This window comes from Acyrthosiphon pisum, chromosome A1, assembly GCF_005508785.2.
Source record: "Acyrthosiphon pisum isolate AL4f chromosome A1, pea_aphid_22Mar2018_4r6ur, whole genome shotgun sequence".
NCBI lineage: Eukaryota > Metazoa > Arthropoda > Insecta > Hemiptera > Aphididae > Acyrthosiphon > Acyrthosiphon pisum.
In genome coordinates this window covers 45015507-45028027 of record NC_042494.1, presented here as the reverse complement: position 1 = coordinate 45028027, position 12521 = coordinate 45015507, and the positions used below count along the sequence as shown (strand labels likewise).

General features: G+C 28.5%; 1 protein-coding gene across 2 annotated transcripts; it reads right to left on the bottom strand.

Annotated features, from left to right (window-relative positions):
- Positions 1-6824: 6824 nt before the first annotated feature.
- On the bottom strand, positions 6825-12521 carry LOC100168050 (cytospin-A). 2 transcript variants are annotated; one of them, XM_008182563.3, is made up of 12 exons: positions 12280-12509; positions 11851-12205; positions 11360-11518; positions 11193-11299; positions 10600-11119; positions 9188-9628; positions 8948-9110; positions 8536-8712; positions 8274-8441; positions 8103-8210; positions 7657-7931; positions 6825-7166 (listed from the first exon to the last, which is right to left on the bottom strand). In XM_008182563.3, the coding sequence occupies exons 1-12, from the start codon at positions 12333-12335 to the stop codon at positions 7077-7079; spliced, it is 2619 nt and encodes an 872-aa protein (XP_008180785.1). In that variant the 5' UTR covers positions 12336-12509; the 3' UTR covers positions 6825-7076. The 2 variants fall into 2 exon arrangements, with proteins under 2 accessions (XP_008180785.1, XP_029342977.1); XM_029487117.1 differs by lacking the exon at positions 8536-8712 and having other exon boundaries at positions 12280-12521.

Below are 12521 nucleotides of genomic sequence, written 5' to 3'. Positions count from 1 at the left end.
TTTCTTTCTAAAACAAAACAATTCGATGCATTTTCAAATGGAAATGAGCACTGGTTATCAGTTAACACGTGTTTGTAAACTGAAAATCTCAGCTCCACGTCAACTAATACCAATTGGTGCATATTTAAAATATATTAAAAAAATAAACATAATATTATCTGAACAAAAATATACGGGTCTATTTAATATTTAGCCATTATCGGGCCGCCACCAGACATAACTATAATATAATATACATTGTATTTATATATATATATTATAAATGTATAATATATATTTTATCATCGAAATGCTGGTCGAAATGCATATTAAAAATAATTTATTTTGACGATCTAATCATATTATACATACCATACAGTAAACATTGAACATTTTGAAAAATTTGCATATAAATAAAAAAACCTTGAAATATGCAAAATAATACTTTGGATTTATATATATAGTAGCCAATAGATGTAGTTCATAATTATATTTGTAGCTGATTATCTAGCAAGTTTTTGGTCTAATGAGTAATAACATGCAAACGCACGCATTTCTGGACCCTACTTATGCATTTTGTTATTACTCAATAGTGAGTCAAATAGTCAATACCTAACTAACTTATAGTTCTTATAAAGTATTAATTGTTTCATGAGAATCATTTCAATAAGTATAACTGAAGTGGGATCTTGATATCTTGTATTAAATGTTCAAGTTGTTTGACCGATCCTAAAATATGTTATCAACATTATAGTAAAAAATAAAAAATTCGAACATTTCAAATGCCTATAAATAGCTTAAAATTAGAATAATTATTTTGAACATTTCATAGAGTAAAGAAAACGATAATTTAAGTATCAATGAAATATTTCAAGTTTCAATGATTTAATAATTATTTTTGTATTAGGTACCTACAACAAGGTACAAAAAAAAACTAAAATCGTTGATTTACGTGTGATGCGTAAATTGGGATGAATATCCAATTTCGTCAATATTTTAGCTTCAGACGCTATTAAATATATTTCAGGAATAATTTTTATAATTTTTGTAAGTTAAACTAGGGTAAGTTACGTCCTGATTAAAAGGCTACGATAACAACATACTGCCATGGCTATATTTTAATATTTTGAGTTCCGGGGCAACATATTATAGTGTACACTGTACATATTATAATTGTATTAATAATAATAATCTAGATACATTTATAAATTTCTACTAGATTGGAGATTTGAAAATATGGAGATAATTTCTTCAAAATCTGCTTTACCTACTTGTTATTTCTGATTCAACTGTCAATAACTCGGTCAATAATTCCAACGAAAAACACCTTTATTAGATCATAGTTTACCTAAATTTATTTTTGGTGATTATTAATATTATTTTCCCACTAATTAGTTAAAACAATATTATACATTTTTGAGCTGTAATAATTTCTTAGTAGGTTATAACCGAGGTTATAACTTATAACTTATAATCTAAAATATAATCTAAGTTTATTTATTTTTTGATACAGTTAATACACAATAATAATATGTCAATATACATGCACCACCCCCTAAATAGACTAATGCATTTGGCGGCACGGACAACAGGTACTCGCCTGGTTGCGGTACGTGTTTCTGTCGTGTATACGTAAAAATTTTGTTTTTAATTACTTAAATAGTTTTGTTAAAAAAATATTTCGAAAAAGGTGGGGAAGTGGGTGTCCCTCTGCTATTCAGTAGCTACTACCTAGGTTACAAGTAGATCACTGTAATGGGTGGTGTTAAATTTGAATTCAATGATATAAAATCTTTGTATAAGAAAAACAATTCTGAGCCAAGGCGGTTAGTCAGCCTATGATATTACTAAGTATATTTGATGATATTATTGTGAATAAAGCAATTTATATATATATTTTATATAACCTATTTACGTGGAACCTTAAATTGTTTTAAATTTTTAACCCTGATCTATAAAAGTTGAACATTTTATAAATTGTTAACTACAAAATAATTACTAAATTTAAAATTTGATACATTCTGTCATAATTCGAACTTTAAATGCTTATAAAAAATATTGTGCCTATGTATTTTTAATATTTTTCAACTGCTATTGTAACAATATATCAGGAGCCTTGCATTACATTTTCACGCTTTTTTACCAACAAATAAAATATTATTGATATTTATAGAAAAAAACTTAAAAACGTGGGTAAGTGGATTTCGCTCTGCTGTACAGTAGGTTACAAGTGGGTCACTGTACAATGGATGGTATTAAATTTGAATTCAATGGTATAATATTATTGTATAAGAAAAACGATTCTGAGCGGAGACGGTATGTCAGTCTAGGTATAAGACATAATATTATATTATAGTCTATAGTAAATATTTAAAAACAATTGACCTATAATAGGTACCTATAATAAATTCCAAATTAATTTTAAATTAAAAAAAAAATTTAAAAAAAAAACACACATCATTGTAAAATCAATACATTCATCGTTCCACTCAGAATCTAAAATTGAAAACTTGAGAAATCGAGTGAATATCCAGTATTGTAAAAATATGAATTTCAAACGTTCATAAAAATTTAATTTGATTTGCTTGTAGAAATTTTTTTTTGATAAAGATAGACAGACTTATTAGGAATCTTGTATTACATTTTCAAATCTAAGATTTAAAAAGAAAAGTTTATGAATTTTCAACTCAAAATAATTTCCTAATTTTCGTGATTTTTCCGTATTTTGTCAAGATTTGAACTTTAAATGCCTGTGACTAAGGATTTTTAATATTTTTCAAATGTCATTGTTACAATATAGTGAGAGCATTGTATTAAACTTTCAAGCTTTTGTACCCAACAAATAAAGTTTTATTGACATTCATAGAAATAAAAAATAAAAAAATTGACAATTGATAATAACAACTCAAAATATAGCTCTAAATATTATGGTGTATAGAAAATGCTAATATAAACATCCAGTCAAAATTTCATTTATCTAGTATCTACGATCATTTGTTATAGAGTTACACCAAAAACCAAAATCGATTTGGTCAAAAATCCATTTTGCATAAAAATTACCGTTTTTCCTTTATTTTTATTTTTTACGGAACTCTTGAAAACTACTGGAAAATTTTTATTTTTGACCCCCCCCCCCAAAGTATTAACTAGATTCACTTTCCTACCATAAAAGATACCGTTGAAGACAATCTAAGCACTTTTACCTCGACTTATACTGTCTTAAAATATGACGACAGACACAAAAAAAAAGTATAATTAATACATCCATCGGTCCGCTTAGAATCTAAAATGTTAATACTTCTTGAAAAAATACACTTTTACCTTAAGAAGATTCCTCCTGTACAAATATACATTTCATGTTCTTTTTTATAGAAAGTCAATATTAAGTCAGTTATTAGTAGAACAATACTTCGTTTTCCAATTCTTTAAAAGTAATTCAAAAAGTATAATAGATTCTTAGATCTTGCTTTATCAATTGAAAAATACTAAATAAGATTAGGTAGACACTAGATAGGTGTAGTACTATACAGTAGCGTATCTAGGATTTTTTCCAGGGGGAAGGGGACATACAATTTTTAATAGACATTCAGTATGAGTATACATATATTATATTCATATTATTATATACATGTTGTAATGTGTACAACATTTAGTGTCGCCCCCCCCACCCCCATACATATGTGATACCTATGCCACTAATACTAGATACTCGAGTAGATGCAGTCCCTAGGTAAATTGAAAATCGTTAAAAATAGTACTTAAATACATAGTAGTTTTCTAGAAATGTACATAAAATACAGGGACATTTACAATTATAGTATTTTGCATACAATATTTAAGATTTGGTTTTCACTAAATATTTTGTGTATATTTTGAAATTTTATCAATTTAATTATCAATTGGTTTCTTAAGTTTTAATCAAATATTACTGACACTATTAACTTTATCATAACTCATTATTTTCAAAGTAAGACGTAAGCACTAATATTTATAAAATTTTTTATTTAAAAAACAAAACAAAAACTTAATTACCTACAACCTACTAAACAATACAATATTATTATTAATTGATTCACTATCGGAATAATATGTTGTATTTAAATATAGTAGGTACCTAATTATCAATATATTGTATCACACTCATTCTTGTATCGCATAGGTCATAACATTGAAAAAAAACTGCTTTCCTAATCTTAATAATATATCTATAATGATAACCATTAAAAGCTAAAAATAAAACAAGTTTATAAGTATATTATTATTTATTTACATAATATTGTTTACATTACATATTTACATCTCTATAAATCTTATTCTTAAGGTTTTAAAAACCTATCAAAACTGTGAGCCTAATAATTCCTTAAAAATTATACACTATACAGTAAAATCTCCTTACCACTGGGACAAACTAATTTTTCTCTTATAAAAGAGTTTTTGTTGTAAGTAGTAAGTAGTAGGGTATTTTGTGATCTGTGATTTTTGTCAATAAATATTTATGTAATTTTAGAAAATAATTGATTATATTAACTAAAAAAAATTAATTACAGGAATTTCGTATTTATTTTCAATAATTCAAAATTTAAATTTAAATACAATTTAAAAAAGGTAGGTAGGTACCTCATCTTGGTATATATAAGGTAACTATTGGTCATTCGTCAGTGTATTCACTATGTAGTCTGTAGGTACCTAGTTAATGATTCCTATTCCTTGAAACTAAATATAACAGAATATCTGAATACCTAATACATTAGAGAAAGTATAATTATTAAGTAGGTACCTACCTACATGGAAAAACATAACGATGACAAATGGGTAGGTACTCAGTTAAAATCAGTTAACAATTGAAATAGAACTATATAATGGCATTTTTGATAATCTTTAAAATTACTTTAATGATCATATTATGGCCTATGGGTCATATTAATCATAATAATATTAAGTAAGTATAATGGATTGCATACCCAGTTTCATCTTTGACAAATAGATGAAGTATTTTTATTTGCAAAAAAGAATGATTTACCTATTTCAGAATAGATACCATAAAATAATATTATAATGGTTGGTTAGGTCATAATTGTAATAAATAAACAACAATTTTAAGAAAAAAATGTAATCATATTTTCAAATAGATTTGCATTTAGCATATTAGTAGTTACCACATAACATACTACACATTCCAAAGTTTTTTTTCGATTTTAATTTACGATTTCTAAGTACCTAGTTTTAAAAGAGTAAAATACTAATTATAAATGGAAATAAATGAATGGTTACTTGTCAAAAAATTACTTATTGAACAGTTGTTCGGGTTGTCCAAGGTTTTATAACATTTGAGTCAACATCGAAAATGTACTATTATTAAATCATAGCCGCGAACATGGTTTATGTTATACTTCAGATTTCTGACGTTTTTACGATATTTTTATGACGTTCCACCCTTTATGTAATTGATGCCCTGCCCAAAATTCCATACAACAAAAATACGAATTCCGAGCTACAAGACATTTTAAATTTATATATCCAAAAACTAGACATGTTTTCACGCCACACCTCTCAGAAAACAAACAATATTAAAATATATGCTATACATTAATACATGTTACATATTATTACATAGGGCGGAAGAATAAATTCTGACTCACCCGCTGCAGAGACGGTGCCCAATATAACAGCGGCGGTGACACATAATAATCCGCGGGCAAAGTGAATAATAATTATCATTTTTCTATCGTCGTTCAGGTTTTTGTGTTCATTACTGTTTTTCTCCTCTTTTTGACGAGTCGTCACAATTTTTCTAAATGATTGTGTAGATCGACGGCAATAACTATTGACGTTCGTCAGCCGGAAGTCGACAAAAACCAGTAGGCCCTGCAACAGCAGACATCTCGTGCTAAATTTGGTCACACGACGGTCGTCAGACGACCGACCGGGCAAGGCACACGACAACGACACTCAGCGACTGGCGACGGCAACACGTCAACTGGAACTGGCCAAGGACTTCGACGCGGTGACTGATAAACATAGGTATTTCAGCGCCACTTCTGCCGGCGTACCAACCTAATGTAATTACCAGTGAACAACAAGTGGGTGATCAGCTAAGAACCCATGACCCATGTGATACCACAATGATTGGCCCAATCCCAATGGTGAGGGGGCAATGTCATGGCAATTTAATATCTAGATGCATGTAAGCATTAAATCATGTTGTTTAATTGATAATTATTATTGACTTATTGTTACTATTACCTTTTACCATAGCCCATATTATTATCATGTCTATAATATATCTTCGAAACACGAATTTATAACAATTATTTCTGGAATAATTTGGAGAGTTTTGAGTGTTTAGACAAAAGAGTACGTATTCTTCGACATCGTGAGGCAAATGTAGCTAACTGTTAACATGAACAGTTGGAATTAAATTATATTATCTATATTATTTTATACATTTTAATGTTTTCATAATTCAATCATAATATCATGTGTGGTATTTGGAGGAAGATTGCAATTTACCTCCCCTCTCAAAGAATTATCTGGACTCTGGAATCTAAAAGTATTGCTATTACTTAATAATTATTTAAATTCCAATTTCTAAAATTGTCGATGCACTTAGTGACTTTTGAACACAAGTACATCGTTTGAGGTACTGGCATTGACTTCACACACGAGTGAAAATGAACTAAACACTGTAATGATAGTAAAATAGATTTTTTTATAATTACACAATATTTTATATTACATATATAAATTATAATAATGTATACATTGTAATTTTGTTTTATACACAATTACTTTTTTGTGTGAAAATATAAAATACAAAAACTTTAAAATACAACTTATCTACTAAACATATTGTAAATAATACATTTTTAATTGACTAGATACAACTTCTAGACAACCTTTGTTTATAGTCGTTTTAATATTAAAATACAATTTTGGTGAAAAATATTGATATTTGATATACATAGTATAGAAACCATAAGTTAATATAACAGATAAAATCTAGAAGTCTTACACGTTATCTTGCTCTAGGAACACACCAAATTGTTGGATTTGTTTTATCATCAGTCTTGCAATGCTGTGTTGTAACAAAAACCCAATTACGTTTCAAACTGTTTGTATATAGCAGTTACATATGCCATCACTAAGTTCCAGTCTGGACGTTCTTGAGATATCATATCATTGATGTTCTAAAATAAACATATGCAATTGTATTGTTTAATTCAAATATCTTTTGCATTAAATGCTAATTTATAATACAATTATATTAGTAATATATTAAAATTTGATTTAGTTGTTTTCATCTACCTATTGTTTAAGTTTCATTAATATAATAACACTGTATTTTATCTAAAAGAACATCTTATAGTTTATGAACAATTAATTCTGAAAATATTTTAAATCTCCTTTAGAAAAAATATTTTTTTTTTTAGTATTCTGAACTATTTAGATATAATTATTAAAAACTATGTAAAACGTAATCTAATTTTTAAGATTTAAAAAAAAATAAAATTGTTCACAATTTATTATTCATTTGTAACTTAAGTGTACTTAAATACAGAAATTAATTATATAATTATTAATTTAACAAATATATTTTTTTTTATGTAAAGATGTTTAAATAATATAAAAATATACTTATACAGTAGAATTTTTATTTTTTATATATACAATACTTACTAATGTTGTTGGAATACCAATTGATTCAGCAGCTTCAAATGCAACAGTAAAATTACGTCTTGTTTCGGCTGTTGTTAATTCAGAATATGGGATTTGATCAGGTAAATAAGTATGCAATAAAGCACATAAGGCTAGTCCGTCATTCCACGAACTACTAAAATTTGTTATGTCTATGTTTGGATAGCCAATAGTTCTATTTTGACACCACTTAAGTAAAGCATTACGTTTTGAACCACCATTTTTTACTAATGCTTGAAGAGGATCACGACGTTCAGCTAAAATAAATAAAAATATTTTTTAAACTAGATTTAAAGTATTTTGAAAAATATAATCAATAATAATATTATTGTGTAATACTTATGTAATTATTCAAAAAATAAAATTTTTATTTTAAAAACAAATTGTTAGCATGAAATATTTAACATAAATTAATAATACAAAATTACGTGTTTCGATTGTTCCTCCAAGACGAGCAAATGTATCTATGTTGCGTGACGAAGAAAGAATTGATCCATTCGAACGATAGTCATCATTTTGACACTTTTTGATTGGATCTAAGTACACAAGTTATGTCACATATTAAATTAAATCAGGAAAAACAAATTTAACTGTATTACCAGTTTCTTCACATGCAGACATCATATTATTGTCTGTTGAGAGACAATTTTGTTCTCTAAGTGGGGCTTTGAATTCACCATCTCTTGGTAACTTATTTAAATGTTCATTTTCATTTTGCCCCACTAATCCATTTAAACTTGAGGTTGAATTGCTTCTGGTAAATTCAGCTTAAATTTAAAATATAAGATTTTTAGCATGATGATATTAAATCTGAATTTAATATGAACATAATACCAAATAACAATAATAAACAAAAAATACCAGTTTTTGCTTGTTTGGTAGCATTTTCAATACTTTCAATCAATGTTTTAACGGATAGTTGGCTATCTTGGCGGGAAAGTTTAGAATGACTACTACGACGACTTATCTCATGCCCAATAATAACTGGATTAAGAATGGAATTAGCACTACATGATAAAGCTCTAGGCTTATCCATATCTATACAGTTGAAAATAATAATTAGAATATGTGCTTCATTTATAAAAATAATTTAGCACAGCTCTTAGAAAAAAAAAAGTAAATAAAAGATAATGCGTTGTTTTAAGCAAGGATATTGTGAGTACAACAGTATAGGAATAGGGGCTGAGGATAATTTTATTAGAAAAAAATTAACAATGGGTATGTTGCTTAAATAAGATATAAGTGTATTTTAATGGTAAAATTAATTACTTACGTTTCAATTTATCAAGTTGAGCTTCTAATGTTTTTACTTTTTCACGTAGTCTTTTATTTTCTGTTATAATTTGTTCCATATCTTTCTCTACAATTTCTTTATAATCGTTGGCAACTCGAACAGTTGTTAATAAATCTTCTTTGAATTGGTGCCATTCTTTTCTCTATATTATAAAGAACAGTTAGAAAAATAAATCATAATCAAATAACTATTAATAGAAATAAAGAACGTATTAATTACTTCAGAATGCATTTCAGATTTTTCTTCTTCAAGAGTCTTACGAACATTAGCTAAACACATTTGAGTTTCAGATAATACATCTGCTAGTTGTCTTTTTTCTTCAACATATTTCTGACATAAGCTTTGTGCTTCTGATTCTGCTTCTTTAGCTGATTTTAATTCAGATGTTAATGATGCAACTTCTTCATGCCATTTGTCTCTTTGCCATTGTAGGTCTATAAGTGCTGATTTAGCATTGTTACTCGCTACAGTATATTGTTCATTAGAATTTGCTAATTGTTCTTTAAGCCGATCAATTTCACAAAATGCTCGTTGCACACGCTCTTGCATAGATGCTAACTGACTCTCTAAGTTATCCTTTTCACGCCTTGCATGATTTAACAACTCATCTAATTCAGATTTGTCACCTAATTTGTCTCTTGCAGCTTCTAATTCTTCAATCTAATATATAAAATAAAAGTTTGAAAATAAAACTTCATATCACATGCTTATTACCAGGGCTCGTAAGTTCATGCATCTGCATGTTTTTTTTGCTACACAGGAAAACATGCTAGCTGAGATACAAATCCGTTTCATAACAATAGTAATAATAATATGAAGTTTGATAGTGCATGTTTTTGCATGTTTTGGGTGTAAAGGCATATTTGGCATATAGTCGATTTTTTACAGTCGTTAGTGCATATTATTTCATAAAAATATTTTTTAGACAAATATTTGAAATGTTTCTTGTTTCTTATTTACTTTCCTGTTAACAAAATTATAGTGTTTTGATTTATTTTTATTCAGTGAGTGTGTGACTACCTAATGTCCTAGTACCTACATACTTATTTAGATTTTATGCGTTTTACGAAATATCGCGGAAACAGTGTACCACTACCATCCTCCACCGTATAAAGTGGCAGCTTCTCACCAACCAGCATTTATAATTTTGTACATTGCTACACTCTACAGTATAGTTTTCTTACACTCGCCGATGAGTTTAATCGTATGAGTCGTATGCATTTATCCATTCAATTTCCTGTTTTAGTGTTTTCATGTGAGGTATAGGTAGGTTACTACTGTACACATTATTCATATTTTGTTTTAACAATGCCGAAAGAAAAACAAACAGTTGCGGGCCGTTTGCAAAATTTTGTGGAGGAATTTGAATTTTTTTAAATGTATGGATTAATTCTTATTATTTTAAAGCTTTTTCATGATTTTTTTACATAATGCATATTTTGAGTGCATAATTTAAAAATGTTAGAGCATATAAATGCATATTTTCGAACTTTTTAGTGCATATTTTAATGCATATTTTGACAATTTTAAGTGCATGAATGCATGCTTATTTAGGCATTTTTTAGTGCATGAAGTAACGAGCCCTGCTTATTACTATATTATATTAATTTAAAATAAATATAATAACATACCTTTGCTCTAGCATTGTCTAATAACATGAGATTTCGATTAATTTCAATATTTTTTGAAGATATCTCTTCTTTAGCAAAAGCAAGCTGTTCATCAAACTGTTTGACTTCAGCACTTTTGCTATCAACAGTAGATTCCAAAAACCTAACCCTTTCTAAGAGTTGATTGGCTTTTTTTGTTTCATTATCTAATGTTCGCCTTGATTCGTTTGCATCAGAAATGAGCCCTTCTTGCTTAGTTAACCAAGCCTCACGTTCTGCCTGCCCACTTTTCAGCAATTCCACTAATTTTTCTTCTCGTTCAGTAACAGATGATGGAGGATTAGAGCCAGGTACCAGAAATAATCCTTGTAATGCATCAACTTTGGTACGAGCATCTTCTAATTTTTCTGTTTGTTGACATAATGACTCCAACAACACACCTTTCTCCTTACCCAAACGTTCATTATCATGTTGAAGATCGTAGAGTTGTGACTGAAGGTCAGCTAATTCTTGCAGCGTTGCTTGCAATTCTTCATTAGTACTAAAAAAATATATTAATAATTATTAATAAACTTGTAAATAAATAAATTAAATATGACATAATGAATATTTACCTATAATGGGTTTCTTCCATTTGTATAATTCTATCCTGTAAGCATGCCAAAGACACCTCACTCACAGAACTAGAATTCTTATCCCAATCATGTGTGTCTAATAACTCCTAATAACAAAAATAAGTTACTAAGTTATTAGGTAAAATAAATCCTTCACCGATAATGACCTGACTAGCTGAATTTGGAGGAGCTATAGAAGCAGGAGCTGAACTTGGATATCTTCGCCGATCATCTACTTTATTATTAGATATAGATGCACATGGCAAAACATTATGAGCACTTTCAATATGCATGGCTAGGTTTCGTTCAGCTACATCTCTTTGTTCCTATGAAAAATATATATAAATATTAACTATTATAAATTGCTCACATTTAACACTGTTATATAAATTGTTCTTTATAAATTCAATGTAGGTAAATTGATTTACATTATTGACACTATATGTATTAAATTTAAATTTTAAAATGACAATTTTTCATCTTCAATTTTACAAACAAAATTAGACCAACAACGACATTAAAATATTCACTCATGGCATTAAAATTTGCATGTTCACAAAAATGTAGAGTACCTACACTTATTTGTGTTCTAAAGTTATAGTTTTTCACATTTTTAGCATGAATATTGTAATAATACATTCTAGTATTGTATGTTTACCTTCAACAGTCCAACTTCCAGACGCAGCTTTTCTAACTCTTCGATGTACTCGGACACGTTACCAGACTGCTCGATTGTGTTGGTCGGGCACAAACCGACAGCCGTAGCGCCACGGCTGCCCATAGCTTCTTTTTTCAATTCTTGTTGCTGCTGTTGATGTTGTTGTTTCTGATGCTGTTGTTGAAGTTTTTCCGTTTCTTGAGGTAGTTTGTTGTTTGGCGGGAAAACAGCTGATTCCATTGTCACTGGGGGTTGCTGATAGGACCTCACCCCCTCGGAAGGGCTACCCTGGTTGTGGTTCCGGCGGAAAAGCGATATGAATTTCATCACGCGCATGTATTGTACACGTAAACGTCTTGAATAAAAATAGATGTACCAATAGATACCTACCTAATCAAATTACACAATAAAAATAAAAAAATATAATACTTTGACGATTCATTAACTGAAGCGCTTTGCAACGTTAATTTGTGTTTTTTTTTCATCGGGCTTTCACAACAAATGTTAATCGAACACTTACAATAGCACAAATTAAAAACACAAACGAATCATATTCATAATAAGACGCCCGAAGACGAACGAGCATGCAAAATTCCGATAGGAAAACTAGTCACTACTCACTAGTGTAAGAGAAAAAACAAAGATAATAAAATAACCGGTTAACAGGTGTT